Here is a 24,029-nt window from a genome sequence, read left to right as displayed (position 1 = left end):
TTAAAAGGAAAAATTATTTTGGTAAAATATAACAAATACATGCAAAAGTGCATAAAACAAGCTTGTACAACTTATTTAAATATTTTAAAGTGAGCATCTATGTAACGATCACCCAGGTCTAGAAATGGAAATTTTCCAGTTACCCCAGAGCATTTTACGTGTCTCTTCACATTCACAAATCTTTCCCTCCCTACAAAGTTACCACTATTCTTTTATATTAAATGTTTCCTTGCATCAGTAAACGTGTATGTATTTATTTGCCTTCCTTTGCTTACCATTATGTTTCTGAGATGCATCCATGTTATTGCATGTAACTGTAGTTCATTAATGTTCATTGCTGCAACATCTAATGTCAGGTTTCTCAATGTTTTGGCTATTCTTGGCCCTTTTCATTTCCATATCACTATAATTTCATTTATATAAAGAACAAAAAACAGGCAAAACTATAGAGTTTCATATGGAGGATTTGTTAAGCCCCCAAATTACACGAAATGTTAATGACCTGCTTTTTCAGTATCTAAATTGTTGAGTAAAGAAACAAGATACAGAACAATACATATAGTATGATTCCATTAAAACAAAAACACACTTATGCATCTATACACATGTATATATTTATCTATTCAAATAATTCTAGAATTCTAGAAGGAACAGTCCATAACCAGTGGTTACCTCTGGTATGTAGGAACAGGGCAGAATGCAGAAGGTTGGAAAGGTATATACATGGGAGGGACTATGTGGGCAGATACTTTCACCTTTTACTTTTTGTTTATTATTTTTTTGTATTTTTGCAATAAGTATTCTTTTTTCCTTCTCTTTCTTTTTCTTTTTTTACATCCGCAAAAGTCACATTATCAAAAGAACAAAGGAATAAAGAACCACTTGGGGGCAGCAGTCTCCCCATCCGGCTCTCGTCTGTACCTGGCTGCTGAAGTTACCTTCCAGAGCACAACAGAACCAACCCAAGGCAGTCCAAGCCCTCTCTTCTACTTTCAGACACTATAATGGTTGGACTTCAGCTCATGGAAACCTTGCTTTGAAAAGCAGCCCGCAAATGCAAGGGAACATCTTGACTGCAAGCAATTCGAAGAGTCAGGCTGCTGGCCCTGTGGGACCCAGAAGGGAAGTGAAAAGGAAGTGCAATTGCTCTCTTGCCTGCCTGGAGAACCAGCTCAAGTCCTGACCTTCCTTATCTCCCCCAGAGAGGGAGGCAGGGAGGAGACAGGGAGCCAGGGAGGCAGGGGGAAGTTCATGTCCAAAGGGAGCCCTACAGTGATGAGGGCCTTTCTTTCAGGCTTCAGCTCTACTGACCCCCGTGACATCTTAGCAGCCCACTCCTCAAGCTGCATCCACTGTAAGCTCATCTTTTTCAGTCAAGAGCAGTAGCTTCACGAAACCTAACATTGATTGAGCCCTTATAATGAATGCATCCTGCCCTGTGCTAGCAACAACCCTGTAAAGGAGCTTCTATACTTGTCCTCATCGTACAGATGGAGAAACAGAGGCTCAGAGATGTGAAATGACTTGCTCAAGCCCACACGGCCAGCAGTGGCAGAGTTAGAACCCATCCCACCCAATCTGACTCCGCAGTGGGTGATCTTAACCTCTAAACTCTAAAGCAGGGCACCACGATCGGGTGATTCCACAGTGAGCGGGCACTGGCTTGGCCACCCAGTGGGGTTAAAAGAGACATCCACTGGAATCAGACAGATTCCCATTTTTACTCTGCTCCTGACAAGTGACCTCCCCATTTTGAGCCTGGATATCCACATCTGTAAAATGGGAACAACAATATCTTCTTCTCAAGGTTGTACTGTGAATTAGAAATAAGATACGTTGAGAACTTACTACTAGCCCAAGCACCAAGGCACTTAAAAAGCAGCCATCATCACAATTATCATCATCATCACTATTACCATCATCACCATCATCACTATCACCATCATCATTATCACTTGAACTAAGGGGCCTGCTCAGAATCAAGGGTGGAAAGGAGTCTTTGTAAGTGCCCCACTTTGCACCTGTCCTGTAAGGTACCCAGAAGGGCGGCTCCTTCTTTCCACCCTCATGGCCTCATCCCTTGCAGACTTCCAGGCTTCTGGCACAATCTCTTTCCAGTCTGTGCCCCACACAGCAACCAGTGAGACCTGTCACTGAACCCTTCCCCACTCCCTTAGTAAAGCCCACCTCACTCGGGCCCTCTGCCTCCCCTGACATAGGCTTCTCCTGTCCGGAACCCTGCACCTGTGCTCAATTCCACACTGTTGCACATGCTGGTGCCCTTGCCAGGAATGCCTTCTCCATTGCACCCCCTTCTCTGGATGGACTCTCATCTTCCTCCAAGGTCCCACTCAAATCTTCTGGGAAGCTTCTGGAATCCCACCCCACACTCAGAGTTAGGGTCCCCTTCCTCTGCCCCACGACCATTTGTACCTTGGTTGTCAATTAACATGCTTTAGGGAAAATTTTAATGAATGACTGCTTTACAAATCTATCTTCCCTACTGTCTTTTCCTCCTAGAGGCCTGGGCTTGGCATAGTGTCTAGCACACAGTAGTTGCTTAGTAAATGTTTAGAGCATAAATACATGAAGACCAAGTGCATCGCAGTAAAAGGAAAAACTTTCTAATTATTGGAGTCGTTCTGATAGAATATCTATCTGGTAGATAGTCTGCTAGTGAGCACCCTGTCATTGGCAGAGTGTAAGCTGCTGGGGCAGGGAAGAGCAGAGGCATGGACGTGGACTCCTAAAGACACAGCCACGGACAGGTTACACTGGAATCAGCGGGAATACTGGTTACTAATAGAGACTTCCCAACTCAGGAGATTCTGATGCTGCCAGTCTGGGGCAGCCAGAAATCCATATTAGGAACATCTCCAAGAAATTTTGAAGCACACCCACATTTGGGGACTACTGAACTTTGTGACCTTTGAAGCGATTTGCAACAAGATTTTGTGTGTGAAGGCCCTTCATAACTGTGAAGTGCTATCCGCATGTCTTGGCTCCAGATGTTACCCAAACCACAAGACAGGGGAATTGAAGATTCAAGCTAGGGCTACAGCTCCTCAGACTCTGGGAGGTTGCGGACCCAGCCCTGAGCCACTCTGTTGAAGTTGGGTCTGAGGCGAAGAAGCTCCAAGCCACTGGGGGGCTCTGGGATGAAGGGCGTGCCTGCCCTGGGAATGGTCTCCCCGATGACGGATCCTCCAAATGGCACCGGGTTCCTGGAAAAAAAGAGCAGCAAGAGAGGAGGGCTGTGTGTGAAAGGGACAGCAGGACATGGACCATGTGTGGGCCCCTCCCTGCCTCTCTCTGGGTCTCAGTTTCTCCTACTATACAGCAAGGTTTTGTAGTATCTTTAACAGGTTTATTCAGCTCTGCCCATTCCGAAGTCTTCCCCCATGGGGATGGCTTGCTGCTTAGGAACAGGAGTGAAGTTTTCAGAGTAAGAATTGGCTTATCCTAGGCAAAACTCTAGGCTCCCTTTAAGTAAGCTCCAGAAGGGAGCAGAGTTGGGAGGAGAGTTTTCCCCCTCAGGACAACATACCTACAAACTGGAGAGAGAAGGGAGCATTAGAAAGAGCAATGAGAAGCAGGGAGATGCAAATTACAGCCATTTCTCCCCATAAGACTGGCAAAATGGAATAATTTGATAACGGGATAAAGTCAGTGAGGTCATAGGGACAAAGTTTCACTTATATGATGCTGGTTAAAGGATCAATTGGTGCTGCTACCTTGAAGGACAAATTGGCAGGATCTTTTTAACCTGAAAATGTGTAAACTGTCACCCAGCAACTCCACCTCTAAGCATATGGCTTAGGGGGGCACATGAACAAATGCACAAGGAAGCAGACATGAGGACTGCATCAGTGACAAACCAGAAACAAGCCATATGGCTATTGGCAGAGGAATGGACAAGAAAGATATAGTACATTCACATGACAGAAGACTGTACAGCAGCATAAGAGGAGGGAACTAGATCTTTATGTACGAGTATTAGTATGGTAGATTTCAAAAGCATAATGTTAAATTAAAAAAGCAAGTTACAGAAGGAAATGCAAAGTATTGAAACATACACACATACCCACAAAACAATGCCATATGCTCTATAGGAATGCAGCTGCCTGTAGAAAATATTCTGAAAACATACAGGCCAACCTGAAAACAGTGTTACCTTTGGGAAGGGAACTGGGATTGGAGGATGGTGAACAAAGAGGCCCTACCTTTATCAGTAGTTGCCTAATTTTTTAAAAAAGAATATATGTATGTGACTTTTAAACTATTTTGTTAATTTTAAGAAAATCAAAAGCATTGCTCATGCAGTGTTTTTCCCATAGTCTGGGACCAGTGGGAAGAGGGGGAGTGCTTGCCTCTGGGGTGGAAAGGCAAACTATAGGCCAGGGCCTGGGTCCCAGCCAGGAGAGCATTTCTGGCTGGACCACCCCAGCTCTGGTGGCAACAGCCAAGCTCCGCAGGAACCAACTGGGCAGTGTCCAAGCCAAGCAGGCCTCATAGTTGGGCCCTTGACTGGGAATCCAGAGCCCTGGATTCTGAGCCCAGCTTGGCCATCAAATTACGGCTGTTGCACCTCTCTATGCCTCAGTTGCTCTTTCTGTCCCAGAAGAGGACTGGGCTCAGGAGTGCCTAGGACCTTCCTTCTGCTGATGGGAATGTGCCTCAGCGCGTCACACCTGAGGCGTGAGATGGGTGGGAGAAGCAATCTGAGCTGGCCAGCCTGCAAGCTGGCTGCCAGGACTGAACGTCTGCTGAGGGTTTTAGATGACTGGGCAGGCAGGGCCTGAGGCCCAGGAGGAGAGACAGGACAGTCCTGCCTGGCCCGGGAGCTCTAGAATATCTACTAATGGCTCATGGCTCATACATTGCCTTTGGGGCCCACTTCTCTCCATCAGGGCCCTCCCTGGCTATTCAGTTGTTTGAGGGCAGTTACATCCCTCCTGCGTCACTTCTTCTTCAGGCCGGTCTCCCCAGTTCCTTCAGCCCTTCCTCATAAGGCCTGGTCTCCAGGCCTCAGCAGGCCCTGGCGCCCACCTGGCTGTTTTGTCAGACAGACATGGTCTCCACGTGTGGTCTGAGCAGGTGCCAGAAGAGCTGGACCATGGCCTCCTCTCTGTGGACCTTCCTTTTCCTCATTTACTGCAGCCCAAGCCAAAGGAGCACATTCAGAAATAGCATCAGACTGAGGAAGCCAACTACAGTTGAAATGTATCCCCCAACCCAAGGCCTTCTTCCAGAGCCAAGCTCCTGCTTGGCTCCTATGATTTGTTTTCAGCCCCCAAGGCAGAATATTAAATTTATCTCTTTCAAGTTCTCCCCGTTAGCTTTTCCAGTCATCATTTCAGCCTGTAAATAATAAAAGTAGTAGTAGCTACTGTTTATTGAGAGTTTATTACTTGCCAGAAACTTTGCCTACAGCTTCTCATGTCATCCTCATAGGAATCTTATGAAGTAGGTACTATAAGAGCCTCATTTTACAGGTGGGGCAATGGAAGCTCAGAGAGGTTAAGTCACTTGCCCAAGGCCATACAGCCAGGCCTGGAGTCTGCATTTAAGCCCACGTTGAAACCCCATGCTCTAAACCAGTACAAGGCACTCCTCTGTGGCCTTCACCTCTGATATCTAATGTTTTACTGTCACTCCCTGCTTCGGGGCAGCCTCAAAGCCACCTTCTAGGCCTCTTCCAGACCATCGGGGAAACTAAGGAAAGGCTGGGCTGGCCTAGGACTGGTGAGATCATGGGGTCCCTCAGGGAAATACGCAAACCTGGATGCGCATCAAAGAGGTGGCACACAGCGGTGACGCAGAACAAGACACTGGGCTCTGGAGTTGGGCAAACCCAGACTTGAATCCCATCCCTGCTGCTCCTTCCTTGTGTTGTGACTTTGGACAGTTTGTTCCTATTCCTGGACCTCCAACTCCTCCTCTGCAGAATAGGAAAACTGTAGCACCTGCCCCTGTTGTGGAGAGGATCCAGCAAGATGGGGGGCACTTGCACCATTCATTCCTCCTACATTTACTGAGCACCTACTAGGTGCTGCGGGCAAGAGCTCAGTAAATGTATATGAAGTGCTCTGGAAATGCAGGCTACTGCTGTGGCGTGAGTGGCTCCCTGCACCCTCCTGGTCTCTCCCCAAGCTGCCCGCCCTGGCTTACTTGTTGAAATTTCGATAGTCGGCGGGACTGGGGGTGTGTCTTCGGCCAACGCTCTGGTAGTCCCGGTAGCTGACGAACTCCTGCCACGGGCAGCGGTAGCCCTTCGGGATGGCGGTGTGGTTGAACTTCTCCGGCGGGACGCCCTGCAGCGGCTCGGCATAGCCTGGGAGTGGAGCGGCGCGCGTGGGGGCGGGCGGCAGGGGGCGCCTCTGCTCCTCTCCCTCATTCCCCGCTCCCGCCTCCACCCCGCGGACGTGGTTGGATGAAGGAAGACCCGGCTTAGGAAGGAGTGGGGGGACGGGTTGCCAAAGTGGCTCCAGCAATGGCGACCCTTCCCCATTCCAGGAAACAAGGAGGACTGGAGCAAGGGAACCGCGAGTGCGGGGCGCGGGTTCTCCTCTTGGCTCGGACTCTGACTCGCTGTGTGACCTTGGGCGCGTCCCTGCCCCTTTCTGGGTTTATGTTCCGGCCTGTGCAGTGTGCGTTTATTTGCTTGTATGAGTGTGTGCGCGTGTGTGTCGGGGGAGGGGATGGACTAGACGCCCTCGGGGAGCTCTTCTTGCCCCCACCGTCGAGCACATCCAAGCTCTGGGTCCCCCAGCCCCGGTTCCGGGATCCGGGGAGGCCACTCACCTGGCGCCAAGGCGCTGGGGCTGGGGGCGCGCTTCGCCCGGGCGGCTGAGGGATAGGCATCCTCAGGACCCCCGGACGAGGCCGGCAAGATGTGGTCCTGCGAGCGGTAGTTGTGTCCCTCCGGGCCATTGGCAACCTGGGCACAGGGGCGGGCGCTCAGAGGCAGCAGACCGCCGCACCGAGCCGCCCGCTCCGCGCCGCCCCTTCCCCGAGTCTCCTCGCGTGGGGTCTCCTTCCAAGCTCACCGTCCCCAGCTCCGCGGTCCCAGTCGCCTTCTCCTTGGCGCTTCCGGACAGGATCTGGAGGAGCAAACAAACCGCAGGGACACTCAGCGAGGCAAGGGGCCAGGGTTCTCCCTCCACCAAAAAAAGGGGAAAGGGCAAAAGCCTAGCGCCCACCTCCAGGGGATGTTGGAAAAATGAGCTAATCGTTTACAGCAGTAACCCAGTGCCTGGGAGAGAGAAATACTCAATGTATGTCAATTGCTATTGTAATGTTGAGTCTGGGCAAAATACTTAACTTCCCTGAGCCTGCTTCCTCCTCTATAAGATGGAGATGATGATGATGATGATAGCATCACCTCATAGGGTTTTATGAGCATTAAATGAGAAGAAACATGTAAAGCACGCAGCTAGCACTGCCTTTAGGCACACAGCAAAGGTAGGTGTTTTGCCATCTTTATCTTCCTACCACATCACTCTCTCAGTTGCCTCCTGCCTGGCCCAGGAATTGAGTGGAGTGTGGATGGGATACTCCTGACTTCATTAGAAGTATCTGAAACTGCCTCCTGCCTTTTTGAAGTCTGGGGACAAACCATTCTTGCCTTCTTTCTCTACCAACTGATGGTTCCATGGCCTTTTCCTTCGTCCAGTGGGAAGAGGGGGAGAAAAGTCTTTCTGCATTTTCCACCTTAGATGAAGCTTAAGTCTGAACTAAATGCTGCCTGCTGCAAATTTAGCCCAGAGCACATGACTAGTCTTTAGCATCTTTTGTAGGAGCCCAAGTCCCATCACTCCACAGCTCATCCTGCCCTATTTACTTCATGTTTTACATCTGGGGAGAGAGGCCTGAAGAGATAACACTTTCTAAGGATCAAACAGCAAGACACGGGCTCAATCGGATGGGAACATCACAGTCTCCCCAGCTGGAGCTTGAGGGACTCGCCAGGGGCCACAGGTCTTCAGCCTGGCTCACTGTTTGGTTTTGGGCTAGCCACTGGCTCTCTCTGGGCCTCAGTTTTCTCATGAGCACAGTGAAAGCTTACTCACCCCCCGCTGGCTGGCAGTAAACTCAAAAGTGAACTTCTGCACCCGGCGCTGCCTCTTCTGGAAGAGGAGGGATCCTCGGTTGTTGCGCAGTGACAGCTCCTCCATCATCAAGTCCTGGGGCACGCTCAGCTTCTTGCCCAGGTCCAATGAAGGGACTACCAGGAGAGGCCAGGGCAGGCTCTTACTACCCAGCGCAGGAGGCTCTCCAGGCCTCCACCTCTAAAGGCATCCCCTCACAGCATCACGCATTGTGTATGAGAATGCCTATTTCTCCCCACACTTGCTGACACTGGGTGTCATCATTCCTTGGAGTTTTTGCCACCTGACAGGCAACAGTGACACTTTGGAGCTTAATTTGCATGCGTTTGATGCTCAGTGAAGTTGAGCACTGTTTCAGAAGTTCTTCAGACATTTGTATTTATTCCATGAATTTCTTGTGCAGCTCTTTGCCCCTAGTGTTGAGTGGTGAGAAATGATCAGATTCTAGATATCTTTTAAACGTAAGCCACGGGTGTGGGTTTGAGGGAGAAGGAGGAGTTAACGGTGACTGGAAGGCTTCTGGCCTGAGCCACTGGAAGGAAGAAGCAGCCACGCATTGATATGGGGAAAGCTGGGGAGGAGAAGGTTTGGGAAAAACTCAGGAGTTCAGTTTTAGACACGTGTTCTTTTAATTTTAAAATAATCTTTTATTATTTTTAAAACAGCATACATGGAAGAGTGATACCATCAAGATGGCGAAATACACGATTCCCAGCATCCTGCCTTCCTACAAGTAACCAATTTGCAACTATTAAAAAGTAAAACTGCCAACCTGAAATCACTGGGGTTGGGGGAGGAGGAGGAGAGACCCGCAGAGATCATGAAGGTGTGAGAGACAGTGGTGAGAGGATGCAGGGACAGCCTTATTGTTCTGAGCCAGCCTGGGGACTAGCTGACACAGAAGCTGGAAAAAGCCGATGTGGCACCCTTCGTGCAAACCTGCTTGGAGTCTGCAGGGGAAAGGAGGGCTTCAGAGCACACCACACAGCCCAAGGGCCATAAAGCCCACTGACAGGATTCCCCTGGGCACCCTTAGGAGCAGACAGCCGCACCTGACAGGAGAGGAGAGCCACTCAGAGGCCAGTGAGTTATCGTGAGGGACACGTACACGGCCTGCCCCCCCCCCCCCAGGAAGTGGTTGGAGTGCAGAGGAAAGGCTGGGCCTGGGGGAACAATGGACGCACTGAGGGTAGCTGGTCTCAGTGGAAATCAGTCAGGGCAATAGAACTGCAGGGGATTCAATCTGTAGGAAAGACCCTGTCCCAGGCCAGAATTTCCACACAGCCCGGACCAGGAAGTGATTAATGATCCTCACAAAAAGCCTTCCCCAGAGAATCAGCAGCAAATAGAAGTCTCCTCAAATGCTGTGGCATCAATGTAAAGACACAGAGATCAAGAAAGAACCGAGAAATATGTTGCCACCAAGTGAAACAAACGAGCACCAGCAGTGGATGCAGAGGAACAGCAGATCTATGAAGTGTCTGACAGAGAATTCAGAATAACCCTCTTGAGGATGTTCAGGGAGTCACAAGAAAATATAGATAGAAGATTAAATAATATCTGGAAAATAATACAGGAGCAGAATGAGAAACCTAACAAAAGAATAGAATCAATTTAAAATATAGAAATTTTAGAAATAAAGAATACACTATCTGAATTGAAAAACTCAATAGAAAGCTCAAACAGCATATTTAATCGAACAGAGGAAAGAATCAGTGAGCTAAAAGATAAAACACATGAAATTATCCAATCAGAGGAGCAAAAAGAAAAAATAATAAGAAAAAAAGAAACAGAAATATAGCAAATATGGGACTCTCCCAAACAAAATAACCTGTATATAATTGGCATACCCAAAGGAGAGGAAAAAGGAAGAGATGTAGAAAGCATATTCAAAAAAATAATGGCTGAAAATTTCCCAAGCATGGAGAAAAACATGAAAGCTTTCAGGTATAGGAAGCTCAGAGGTTGCCAAATTCAATTCAAGGAGGAACAGCCCAGGGCATGTCATAATCAAATTATCAAAAACTAAAGACAAAGAGAGAATACTGAAAACAGCAAAAGAAAATATACACCAAACATTCAACGGAGCCCCAATACATCTCTCAGTGGACTTCTCAGTAGAAACCCTAGGAAAAGAAGAAAATGTGATGATATATTCAGAATGCTGAAAGAAAAAGACTGTCAGCCAAGAATTTTGTATCTGGCACAACTAACCTTCAAATATGAAGAGAAATAAATGAATAAATGAATGAGAAATAAAGTATTTCCCAAACAGACAAAGGCTAAGGAATTCATCAACACTAGACCTGCCTTACAAGAAATGCTAAAGGGAGTTCTTCAATCTGAAAGAAGATGATGCTAGGGAACAGCAAGAAAACATCTGAAGGTATGTAATTCACTAGTAAAGTAAGTTCACAGACAACCTCAGAATACTCCAATTTCGTAAAGGTGGTGAATAAGCCACTTACATCCTTAGTATGAAGACTATAGGACAAACCTAACAAGACACTAACATATACAACCATATAACAACACAATATTAAAAAATATATTTTGAGACAACAAATTGTCCAAACGGTGGGGGGAATGATGCCAAATAGAGTTGGCTTTGCTTTTTTTTCTTTTTTCTTAGATATCAAAGTTAAGTTGTTATTAGTCTAAAATAATTTGTTGTAACTATAACATGTTTTTTTGTAAGCATGGTAACCATAACACAAAAACTTAGAAGAGACATACTAAAAATAAATAATGAGAAAACAAAATGTAAAGCTGGAGAAAAATCACTCAACGACAAAGAAAGACAGGAAGACAAGAAAAAAAGAAAAAAAGGATCCACAAAACAACCAGGAAAAAAATAGCAAAATGACAGTAATGAGTCCCTATATATAAATAATAACCATAAATGTCAATGGATTAAATACCCCAATTAAAAGGCACAGAACAGCTCAATGGATTTTAAAACAAGAACAATATGCTGCCCACAAGAAACTAACTTAACTAGTAAAGACACATAGCTGCTGAAAGTGAAGGGATGGATAAAGATGTCTCATGCAAATGGAAACTAAAAAAGAGCAGGAGTAGCTATATTTATATCAGATAAAATAGACTTCAAGCCAAGGAAAGTAAAAAAAGGATAAGGGAGATCATTATATAATGATAAATGGATCAATTCAACAGAGGATATAACAGTTCTGAATATATATGAACCCAACTCCAGAGCACCCAGCTATATGAAGCAATTACTGTTGGATCCAATGGGGGGCACTGACTCCAATACAATAATAGTTGGGGACTTTAATACCCCACTTCCAGCAAAGGACAGATCATGCAGACAGAAAATTAACCAGGAAATATCAGAATTAATCTCTGTTATAGGTTGACTTAACAAATATTTATAAAACATTTCATCCAACAGCTGCAGAATACACATTCTTTGCAACAGCACATGGAACATTCTCTGGAATAGACCATATTAGGACACAAAACAAGTCTCAACAAATTTTTTAAAAATTGAAATCACATCAACTATTCTATCCAACACAATGGAATAAAAGTAGAAATCAACAAAAAAAAAGGACACTAGAAACTGTACAAATACATGGAAATTAAACAATATGCTCCTAAACAATGAATGGGTCAAAAAAGAAATCAAGAAAGAAATTTTAAAATTCTGGAGACAAATGAAAATGAAAACACAACATACCAGAACTTATGGGATACAGTGAAAGCAGTTCTAAGGGGAAAGTTTATAGCAATAAATGCCTACATCAAAAAAGAAGAAAGACTCCAAATAAACAACCTGACTTTACACCTCAAGAAACTAGAAAAACGAGAACAAACCAAACCCCTAATCAGTAGAAGGAGAGAAATTAACAAAGATCAGAGCAGAAATAAATGAATTAGAGACTTACAAAATAAAATTAAAAAGATTGATGAAACAAAGAATTGTTTTTTTCAAAAAGATAAACAAAATCAATAAAATTTTAGCTAGTCTAACAAAGAAAAAAGAGAAAAGATGCAAACAAAATCAGAAATGAAAAAGGGAATATTAAAACTGATACCAAAGAAATACAAAGAAAAGATCATAATAGACTACTATGTACAACTATATGGGAACAAACTGGAAAACCTTGAAGGAATAGATAAATTGCTGAACACATACAACTTACCAATGTTGAATCATGAAGAACTAGAAAACCTAAGCAGATCAATAACAAGTAATGATATTGAAGCAGTGATAAGAAGTCTTCCAACAAAGAAAACCCCAGGAACAGATGGCTTCACTGCCAAATTTACCAAACATCCAAAGAACTAATATCAACTCCTCTCAAATTCTTCCAAAAAATCAAAGAGGAAGAAATACCTCCAAACTCTTTCTATAAGGACAGCATTACCCTCATACCAAAACTGGAAAAAAAGCACAACAAAAAAGAAAACTACAGAGCCCTAATGAACACAGATGTGAAGATCCTCAACAAAATACTAGTAAACAGAATCCAGCAACACATTAAAAATACCATATACCACTATCAAGTGGGATTCATCCCAGGGATGCAAGGATGGTTCACCATAGGCAAATCTATAAACATGATTCATCATATCAACAGAATGAAAGAAAAAGAAACATGATCATTTTAATAGATGCAGCAAAAGCATTTGATAAAATCCAACACCCTTCATGATAAAAACACCCAACAAATTAGATAAAGAAGGAGTATACCTCAACACTCTAAAGGCCATATACAACAAATCCACAGCTAATATCATACTGAATGGACAAAAATTGGAGCCTTTTCCTCTAAGATTTGGATTAGAGAAGAATGCTCACTTTCTCCACTCTTATTCAACATAATACTAGAAATTTTAGCCTGTGCAATAAGGCAAAAGAAAGCAATAAAAGGCATTCAGATCATAAAGGAGGAAACCAAACTATCCCTACTTGCAGATAACATGATCCTGTGCATAGAAAACCCTAAAGACTTCACCAAAAACTTCCTGTAACTAATAAATGACTTCTAAAAACTAATAAATGGGTCAATTCAACAAGAAGATATAACAGTTTTGGAATATGTATGAACCTAACTCCAGAGCAACCAGCTATATAAAGCAATTACATAAAGTGGCAGGATACAAAATCAACATACAAAAATCAATAGCTTTCCTATATGCTGACAATGAAATAGCTAAAGAAGAAATCAAGAACGTAATCCCATTCATAATAGCTACCAAAAAAAATGAACTACCGAGAATTAAACTTAATAAAGGAGGCGAAAGACCTCTACAATAAAAACTATAAAACACTGGTGAAAAAAAAGTTGAAGAGGACATAAATAAATGGAAAGACACCCCATACTCATGGGCCGGAAGAATCAACATCATCAAAATGTCCATATTACTCAAAGCAATCTATACATTCAATGCAATCCCTATCAAAATACGATTGACATTCTTCACAGAGAAAAAAAACGATCTTAAAATTTGTATGGAACCACAAAAGAACCTGTATAGTGAAAGCAAACTTGAACAAAAAGAACAAAGTTGTAGGCATCGTGCTTCCTGATTTCAAAATATACTATAAATCTACAGTAACCAATCAGCATGTTACTGGAATAAAAAGAGAGAAGCCATCCTATGGAACGGAATAGAATATTCCCCTGAAATAAACCCATGCACTTATGACAAAGGTGCCAAAGATATACCATAGGGAAGGGACAGCTTCTTCAACAAATGGTGCCGGGAAAACTGGAGGTCCACGTGCAGAAGATTGAAACTAGACCCGTACCTCTCACCACACACAAAAATCAATTCAAAATAGATCAAAGACCTAAATTTAAGACCTGAAACTGTGAATCTACTAGAAGAAAACATAAGGGAAATGCTACAGGAAATGGGAGTGGGAAGTGTTTTTTTGAGAGCGACTACAAAGGCACAAGCAAATAAAGCAAAAATACATAAAATGGTACTACATCAGACTAAAAAGCTTCTGCGTGACAGACACTGTCAACAAAGTGAAGAGACAACCTACAGAATGGGAGAAAGTGTTTGCCAACTATACATCAGTCAAGGGGCTAATATCCAGAACATATAAGGAACTTAATGACTCAACAGCAAAAAAGAAAAAGAAAATAGCAACCCAGTTAAAAAATGGTCAAAGGACCTGACCTGAACAGACATTTCTCAAAAGAAGATGTACAAATGGACAACAGGCACACGGAAAAAACGCTCAACATCACTAATCATCAGAGAAATGCAAATCAAAACCACAATGAGATATCATTTCATTCCAGTTAGAATGGCTATTATGAACAAGACAAAAAATAAAAAATAAAAATGCTGGCAAGGATGTGAAGAAAAAGAAACTCTCCTGCATTGTGGCTGGGAGTGTAAATTGGTACATCCGCTGCAGAAAACAGTATGGAGTTTCCCCAGAGAACTAAAAATAGATCTACTCTACGACTCAGCGATCTCACTACGGAGTATACACCCAAAGGAAATGAAATCGGTGTATCAAAAAGACACCTACACTCCCATGTTCATCACAGCACTATTCACAATAACCAAGAGATGGAATCAACCTAAATGTCCATCAGCAGATGAATGGATAAAAAAAAACTTTGGTGTATATACACAATGGAATACCACTCTGTTATTAAAGAAAAAAAACGATAACCTATCATTTGCAGCAACATGGATGAAACTGGAAACCATCATGTTAAGTGAAGTAAGTCAGGCATTAAAAGACAAATACTACGTGATCTCACTCATGTGGAATCTAAAAAAAAAAAAAAAAAAGTGGTTCTCACAGAAGGAGGCAGTAGAATAATGGCTACCAGAGGTGGGGGGGAGAAGTAGTGGACTAATGGGTGCAAAACTATGCTATCTACCCTAAGTGAATCACTGCGCAGTATATGCATGTATTGAAACAACATACCGTACCCCACAAATATGTACAAATAAATGTTAAAATATTTTGAATAAAACCCCCCAACATATATATGTATTGAAGAAAGTTAGAAAACATAGACGTAAGGGGAAAAAAGAGAAATATCATTATTTACCAACCGGAGATTGCCACTATTAACACTTTGCTGTATATCCTTTTCTGTCTTTTTCAATGACTATATATTCATATATGAGTTTTTAACGAAAATGAAATCATAGCTTACATGCTTTGTAACTTGCTTTTATCAATTAAAGTTCTCCACCTTTCCAAGTGAACAAATTTTTGTTTTACCTAATATCTAGTCCGTATTCCAACTCTCCTAATTGTCTCCAAAGTTAGGCATATTAAGGAGCCTTGCAGACATCCAAGTGGAGATGCTGAGGAGGGACTTGGATGTGTGAATCTAGTGTTAAAGAAAGAAAACTGACCTGGAGATAAAAAAAATTGGGGCATTATAAGCTTATAATGATAATTGTTGCAGTTTTTCAATGAACATTACATTTATTTATTTTCTCATAGCTAGGACTAGTCATCATATTCATTTAGAGGATTTTCAGGGCTGACTGTCCTTAGTAGTTTGAGATCCATCCCTATACTTTGTGCTTTCCCCGCAAGCCAAATGCATACTATTATATCTGACCAACAAAGGAAGCCTTTTGGAAGACAGGAGTGACAGAATAGTATGGACCTCAGCAGGAGATATGTGTGGGCAGTATGGCCTGTGTTGTCCATTTTTAAAATCAGATACACGTAGGTTCATATTGCAGCTCTGTGAGTGGTATTTTAAGCAGGGAGGCTGGAAGAGATCATGAAGAAATGAGAACAGATGAAGAGAAACATCTACGGCCACACCACCCTGAACGTGCCTGATCTCTTCTGATCTCAAAAGCTAAGCAGGGGCGGGCCCGGTAAGTACTTGGATGGGAGATAAAGAGAGCCAAAGACTGAGCCCTGGGACATTCAACATTTAGACTGAGGAAATGAGAAGGATCCCACCAGCGATGTGGGAGGAAATCTAAAGAGGGTGCTGTCCTGGAGCCAAGTGAGGAAAGCATTTCAGGGACGATAGAGTGACCCACAGAGTCAAATGCTGCTGATATGTCAAGACGGCTGAAATGGACGATTATAATTAGTAACTTGGGGTCATTGGTAATCTTCACTAAAGCGGTTTCTGTGCAGTGTTTAGGTGTGAAAATCTGTTTGGAGAGGGTTCAAGGGAAAATGGACAGAGGAACAAGTTTAACTACACCACAAGGAAACAAGGCGCCAACCCAGGATGTGGGATATTCTACAGGGCAACTGGCTTGGTTTTTCAAACAAGTGAATGTCATGGAAAAAAATGGGGGGTGGGTGCTGTTTTAGATTAAAGGGGGTTTAAGAGACATAGCAACCAAATAAAAACTGTGGCCCTAGTTTGGATCCTGATTAAAGCAAACTAGAAAATTAGAGAAAGTTTAATATAGGACTGGTTATTAGATGGTATTAAATCATTATTGCTAATTTTGTTCAGTGTGCTAATGTCTTTGTGACATGTAAGGAAATATCCTGTTTATTATTTTTGATGCATTCTGAAGAACTTAGGGGATGAAATGACATGTTCTTGGTATTTAATTCATAGTATTAAATTTAGGAATAAAGGAGGGGCCATGGGATACTCTCTACTTTTGTGTGTGTTTGGAAATTGACATAATAAAATGTTAAAAAGAGAGAAAGAAGTGTAAACAACTTCTTGGAAGAGTTGCGCTTTAAAGGACAGTGGCTGGAGACAGCTGTGGAATCAAGAGGGTTTTGTCTGTAAGGAGGGAGAAATAGCAGCATGTGTGTTGGCTGATGGGAACAGTTGCCAATGAGAAAGAGACAGGAGAATTGCAGAAGGAATGTCCTTGAGCAAGAGGGAGGGGACGGCAGGGGCCCAATGCCCAACCATAAGGGTTGGCAGCAGACAGGTGTTAGGGAAGTTCATCTACCAAATCAGGAAGGAAAACTGAGAACCCAGACACAGATGCAAGCAGGTGGACAGCTGTGGCAGAGAGAGCTTGCAGAGGTTCTCTTCTAGTTACTCCGCTTTTCTCAGTGAAATAAAAAGAAGTCATAAACTGAAAATGGAGATGTGGGAGGAGGTACCGGAGGACTGAGGAGAGAGAGAGAGTTTGCCAAAGTTATCTAAGAGAGTAGTATGGGAGAACGAATGGACTAGGGAGATGGATGTGGTTACCAGGCAGCATGTAGGGTCATTCAGGGGCTGTGATTCATTCCACTCAATGAAATCCTAAATAGCCATTAAGGAAAAAAAAAAAAAAAAAAAAAAGGAGGTTGACTTGTTTTTCATTCTTTCAACAAATATATAAAGTGCACCTTCTACATGCTAAGAACAGAAAGAAATCCACTGTAGATTAAATGGGGGAAAGTAAGTTTCAGCAGAATAAATATTTTAAGACTCCATTTATATATTTAAAAAATAGATATATGTTTGTACAGGCATTGAAAAATCTTCAAGGAGACATGTCAAATATTAGCAGTGACTATTTATGAAACAAAGGGAAAGGAGGGCTAGAAATTGTTTACTCTGTTTTTTGTTGGGTTTTTCTTTAACACAAAAGTATACAGTGTATGTGAAATGAAGGACTATTCATACCTAACTACATAATGAAAGCCCTCCAACTTCATATTCTCAAATAATATGCAGATGAACTGAGGTCAATATTTAAAAAAACAAAAAACACCTATGTGACAAATTAATTGTATTTCTAAGAGCTTATTCTTGGGGGAAAAGTTGAATAAACATGTCCAAAGAAATATGTCCAAGGATGTTTATCACAGGGGGGGTTTGAAATTGTGAAAACAGGGAATCAGTCTTGTAGTGGATGCTCCAGATGCCCTTTATTAGCAGCTAATAGTTCACAACTGCCTCCTTCCACAGAGAACTGCTCCGTGAAATGGAAGCTGCCACAGCCCCCTTGCCTCAGGTGAGATGAGTTCTGTGGAGTGTTTCATGCTCCAGAGTCCCCCATGGGATCAGACTCAATCTGGGCCACAGCCAGGCCCACACCCTTGCATAGCAATTTCGCCTGCCCTCTCCTGCTTTCCTCGCTTCCCTGGATGAATCATTTGCACAAGACGCCTCAGGCTCTGCTCCTAAGGAGCCTACCCAGATGAGCCTCATGACCACCATTAGGGTGGTTAAATATATATGATATGTCCAAACCATGGGAGGGTAAGAGAAGGGAGGTGGTTAGATGGATCATACTAGGATGGAAAGAAGTCTGTGCTGTGCTGCTAAATGAAAAAGAACAAAATAAAGCAAGCTGAAGAACACAGCATATACTATTTAGCACATATGTATACGTATCTACATAAGTATATTTATATATGAACAGAAGAAGAATTTACACGGACATGTTAACACTGGTTATGTGTAGATGGTTTTGTTATGAGGAATTTTCACTTTCAAAATCATTCATGTCTATTTTGTCTGAATATTTTTTAAAATGGATGTATTATGTGTACAACCACATACTGAAGAAGCAGCTCTGGAGACAGAGACCTGGGGTTAAATCCTCGCACTACTGCCTACCAGATGCGTGACCACCTAGCTCCTTTGACCCTCAATTTTCTCATCTGCAAAAGGGGGATAATAATATCTACCTTACAGAGTTGTTGTGAGGGTTTTATAAGGCATAAAGCCTCTTAGCATAGTATCTGACACCTAGTAAGCACATAATAATGGTAATTGTTTTTATTATTATTACTTCAAATGACTGTTTTTAGGTGGTGAGACCATGAGATTTTAAAAAATTAGTTAATTTATTTTAACTGACACTGTAACTGTACAGGCTTATGGGGTGCAATCTGGTGTTATGTAATGATCGGGTCAGGGTAGTTAATGTGTCCATCATCTCAAACATTTATATCTCTTTGTGGGGAAAACATTCAAAAGCCTCTCCTCTAGCTATTATGTAATACATAAAACTTAACTGTTAACCATAGTCACCCTACTGTGCAATAGGACACTGGAACTAATTCCTCCTGTCTAATTGTAATTTTGTACCCACTGGCCAACCTCTCCCTGTTTTCCCTGCCTCCCGCCCCTCTACCCACTCTCCAGCCTCTGGTAACCACTGTTCTACTGTTTGCCTCTATGATATCAACTTTTTTTTTTGAGATTCTACATACGAGTGAGATCAAGCGGTATTTGTCTTTCTGTTTGTGGTTTACTTCACTTAACATAATGACCTCCAAGTCCACCTGAGATTTATTTTTTTCTTCCTACTTTTCTTTCATTTCAAAATTGTCTTTAATTGGTACCTTAGCAATAATCAACAATTATGTATTTCAAGTCTGGCATACATGATGTGTGTCAATATTTGGGGGTCTGTAATTAATTAATTACTTAGACAAGGAAAAAGAGAATGCATTGCCTGACTCTTCCAGTTAGAGCATCAGTACCTCACAGAGTTTGCATATTTCAGCACACAAAATCATGGGGGAGAAAAAGAAACTTGACATCAGCAAAAAGAGGCAAAAGCACACAAAATGGGTTAAAAAGATGACTCACATCTAACATCATACAACATGGTTGATTACTTCTTAGAACTGTGAAGGAGGGATGGGCAGAAGAGCTCTTGGACAAGAGTTTGTCAGAGAGTGGTCACTGTCCACCTGCACCGGAATCACCTGGGCACTTGTCTAAAAGGCAGATGTCCAGGCCCCACCCCAGGTTCACTGAATCAGAATCCCTGGGTGTAGATGCCAAGAATCTGTATTTTTAACAAGCAGTGTTAAGTCACTGTGATTCACACTAAAGTTTGAAAGCTCTGACTTTGTTGAATTAATTTTTAAAATACTTGAAATGCTCTAAAGTAGACCACATACACAGACTCCATAATTATACCAAGACTTCGTGAGGAGGTCTTATAAAGCTGATAAACATGAGTTTTAGATGCTTTATTCATTAGATGAGTCGACTTTTGAGTAAAATAGTTTGAGTCCAGTTGGATAGCTTGCTCTTCCACCATGCCTCAGTCCTCCCACACCCCTTGTCTCTAGCCATGGAGCTGGGCTGCCCCGGACCACCCTGAGTCCTCGGTGAGACTCACTGTTACAATAAGAGAGGGCAAGTGTGTTGGGAGCCTGTGGCCACAGTTAGGGCTGGATCTGGGACCAGAGCCCTGAGAGCTCAATTTGGGGCTGAGGTAAGGCTTCAGCCAGGGCCGCAGCCAGGGTCGTCTTAGGACCAGGTTGCAGTCTGGGGCACTTGACCTCAGCTCCTGAGTCTGTGGACAGAAGGGCAAGGCCCCTCCCAAAGCCTCAGGAAGGTGCCCAGCCCAGGCGGCAGATTCCACAGGCATCCCTCAGGCCTGGAATGCACACCTGTTTGCCCAGGCCTCAGTGGCCACAGTCTGGGGCTGACAAAGGATGGGGTCTGAGGAGAGCACAGGGCTAGGCCCACCTTACCTGGTCCAGCGAGGTCCCCCATGGCAGTTGTCACTGGGCCGTTCTGCTCCTTGGGGATCATCCTGTGGAGGAGAGACTCCCACAGATGGGCCAGGCTGCCTCCGTTCCTCCCCAGACCTCCCCCTCCCAGATCCTCCAAGTCCCTGGTCCACCCAGCCCCAACTGAACTGCCTTGGCCCACCCCAAAGTCATGAGCAAGGGCTGTCTGAGCTGGAAGGGCCTTTGGGGTCTCTGTACAAAGGAGACTGAGACCAAGGGAGGGCGAGGGAGATGCTCCAGGTGACACAAATTGGTTCCATGTTGCTAGAGAAGCACTCTCTCTTCAGGGGTGGTCTCTAGGGCCTTTTCCCTGCACGTGCATCCCTATCAGAGAGAGAGCACGTGCCTGGGATATTAGGGATCGGGGAGCAGGGGTCTCAGGCATTACTGTCATCTGCTGACCTGGGATGGTTCTAATCAGAGGCTGGAAGAGACTGGAGGATGAAGTTAGGGGAGAGCAAGCATGGGCTAGGCAGGGGGTACCCTGGAGTCTGCAAGTTGGTCCTCCCCTCCTGTCCTCAGCACTTGGCCTTGAGGCTGGTCCAACAAAGCTGAGAACCACCCATCTCCCCATCCCTGGGCTAACCTCCACGGTGTTCTCTTCTCCCTCACCCCCTCTCTTCCTCTTCCTCCATCTCCCTATTTGTATCTCATGGCATCTTCCAGCAATCTTGGAGGAGATTTACAAGTAAAATGAGGTCCAGAGCCCAGAGGACCCTGCAGGCCCCAAATCCAGATTCCCTAACTTGCCCTCAGGAGAAGAGGCAGAGCTCCCTGACTGCCCACCCATGCTGACACCTCTCTCCTTTGCCTCCAGGTTTGTCCATGCTCCTTCCTTCAGAAAACAATCTGCCTCCATCTGTACGCCCCACACCCACATGGGGCCCTGGAGTCTAATTGATGTCCCTGCCTTCCTCTGTAACTGTGAACAGGTAGCTCTCCAGCTCTATGCCTCAGTTACCTCCTCTGTAACATAAGGGGGTTGGGCTAAATCATGGGGATCCATGGATGGGCTTCTGGGCATTCATGAACCCCTTAAAATTGTGTGTAAACACAAGTGTGTCTGCATGCATTTGGGTTGAAGGTCATGAGATGATTGAGAATGCCCAACTGTGACTATTTAGGATTCCACGGTCCACAGATCTCTTTCTTGAGAAACACTCCCCTTATGGCAATTCACAGACACTGGGAAGGGCCCCTCATTTTACAGACAGGGAAGCTGCTTCCCTCTACTGCCTGAAGATCCTGAAGTCCTGAGCAGAGCCACTACCTAACCTCCACCTTTAATCCTAGCCCTCACTCCCCATTTAATGTATAGTAATCCAGAGCTTAGAGTTCCTCTCCTCCCAAACTAGGAGCCAGGCTTCTACAAGGCCCCAAGCTCCCCAGATCCTCTGCAGGGCCATTCCTCTGCTGAGGGAAAGGAGCTCTGGGAATTGGCTCATCTCCTCTGCCCACTCCCCACAGATCCCCAAGCTCCCCTGGGATCCTGGTACCTGAGAGGATGGGACCACAGTGGACAGGAGGGAGTGTCAGACCCTCAAGATTAACACCTCTGCCAGGAAGCTGAGAGTTGCGTGGTCAGTATCGTGTCGGCAGTCGGTGGTCAGCGGTCAACAAGCAGGGTGTGCCCTGCAGCCAGCTCTGGCTTCAGCTGGCAAGAATCATTCCTGCTTTGTCGTGGGTCACAGCCTTATTTCAGGCTGCAACAGGAGCCGGGGCCAGATGCTAAAAGCACCAGGCCCTTGGGAAGACAGGTGCCCCGGCGGCAGGCCCTTGCAGACAGAAGGGCTTGCACTCACATGTACACATACACTCACAAATGCACACACTGAAGTCACCTGGAAATGCTGAGGGACAGCAGCCAGTCCCCTCAGCTTGTTAACTGTCGTATCCTTAGTGCCTAGAATCGTGCCTGATAGGAATGTAGTAGATATTTGTCTAATGAATGAATGGATGGATGGATGGACGAATAAATTATCCCCCAATATCTTTGCTTACTTGTCCTTTTCTTCCTTTCTTTCTTCTTTCCTGCCTTACTTTCTTCCTTCTGCTTTCTTGCTTCCTCCTTTTCTCCCTCCCTCCCTCCACCTTCTCACATTCTCTGAGCCTCTCTCTATGAACTGAAAATAAATAAGGCAGGGCTCTGTCCTCAAGGAGCTCAGCCAGGTCAGATTCAGACCTGTAAACAAGCCTTTGTGAGGCACCACGGGAAATTCTCTGGGAGAGCCCAGGGGAGGGTGTTACCAGCTCAGCCTGGGGGATTGGGAAGGCTTCCTGGAGGAGACATTCAAGTTAGGCCATAAAGGATGAGTGGAAGTTCACTGGGCAGAGAAGAGGCAAGGGCGTTGCAGGCGGAGGACATATCACATGTAAAGATGGTGGGGGCTGGCCAATAGAGCTAGAGCTGGGGATATGGGGTGATGCTGAGACATGAGGCCAAAGAGGTAGATAGGGGTCTGATCACAGCAGGCTTTTCACAAAGAAACTGTGTTCATAAAGGGCTGCAGAAAAGGTTAAAGTGGTAGAGTGCAGTAGTCAGATTGGCACTTTCCAAACATCTCTGGCTGCCATGTGGATAATGGGTTGGAGGGGGCCAGACTGTAGGCAGGAGGATTTCACTGTAGCCAGGTGAGAGATGGGGGTGGCTGGGTTGGGGCAGTGACAGAGGGGATGGAGAGGAGGAGAGGGAGTTGAAGGCACTGGAGAATCAGCAGGCCTTGGTGAGGGACTGGATGTGGGCGGTGAGGCAAGGGAGGAGTCAGTGACCACTCCCGTCTCTGGCTTGGGTGACTAAGGTAGGTAACAGGAGGAGCAGGTTGGGGTGGGGCAGATACTGTGTTCAGTTTGGGATGAACTTGGTTTGCGGTGTCTGGGGACTGGAATGAGATCACCAGTAGGCAATAGGACACTGCGCTGAGGAGAGGTTCCCGCTGAAGATAAAGATTGAGTCAGAGGCACACAGACCACTCCCAGGGAAGGGCGGACCCATCAATGATGCTCTGGATCCCGGGTAGGAGCACCTGTATCTCTGTGTTGGTACACACTGTCCCAAGGCGTAGTTCTGAACTCTGCTGGGGCCTGCCTTGAGCTCAGCTTACTGCCTCTGAGTTTCCTCTGCCCACTCTCCGCTGGGCCTGAGCTTCTTGAGAGGAAAGGTGAGGAATGTTCTTGGAGTAGGCTTGGCCTCACCTGCGAGTGGGACTGCAATCCCCTTCTCTGGGCAAAGGACACCCATCAGGAGAGGAGGACTCCTGATGGTCTGGATCCTGACCTCACCAGGCTTGCCTGGGCTCAGATGTCACCTCTCATAGTGGCCCCTCCTCCTGCCCTGGAACCCCATCTGCCATGAGGAAGTAACCCCAGCACACTGGGCCTAGACCCAGCTTGGCCCTGCCCACTCCGGTGACAGTGCCCTGTGGCCAGGGCCTGGACAATACCACCCTTAGAAATTACCTAGCCCAACTCTCCCATTACACAGA

General features: G+C 44.8%; 1 protein-coding gene across 2 annotated transcripts; it reads right to left on the bottom strand.

Annotated features, from left to right (window-relative positions):
• Nucleotides 1-498: 498 nt before the first annotated feature.
• MYOZ3 (myozenin 3) lies at nucleotides 499-22,613 on the bottom strand. Of its 2 annotated transcripts, none has more exons than XM_063086129.1 (7): nucleotides 22,549-22,613; nucleotides 20,509-20,570; nucleotides 8,073-8,227; nucleotides 7,050-7,103; nucleotides 6,805-6,940; nucleotides 6,172-6,334; nucleotides 499-3,224 (listed from the first exon to the last, which is right to left on the bottom strand). In XM_063086129.1, the coding sequence occupies exons 2-7, from the start codon at nucleotides 20,567-20,569 to the stop codon at nucleotides 3,056-3,058; spliced, it is 738 nt and encodes a 245-aa protein (XP_062942199.1). In that variant the 5' UTR covers nucleotide 20,570; nucleotides 22,549-22,613; the 3' UTR covers nucleotides 499-3,055. The 2 variants fall into 2 exon arrangements, with proteins under 2 accessions (XP_062942199.1, XP_062942198.1); XM_063086128.1 differs by lacking the exon at nucleotides 22,549-22,613 and adding an exon at nucleotides 22,044-22,223.
• Between the last annotated feature and the right edge of the window lie 1,416 nt (nucleotides 22,614-24,029).

The sequence above is a fragment of the Cynocephalus volans genome, chromosome 2, assembly GCF_027409185.1.
Source record: "Cynocephalus volans isolate mCynVol1 chromosome 2, mCynVol1.pri, whole genome shotgun sequence".
Classification (NCBI taxonomy): Eukaryota; Metazoa; Chordata; class Mammalia; order Dermoptera; family Cynocephalidae; genus Cynocephalus; species Cynocephalus volans.
Note: the sequence above shows the minus strand (reverse complement) of the source record. Positions and strands in the feature narration are given on the sequence as shown.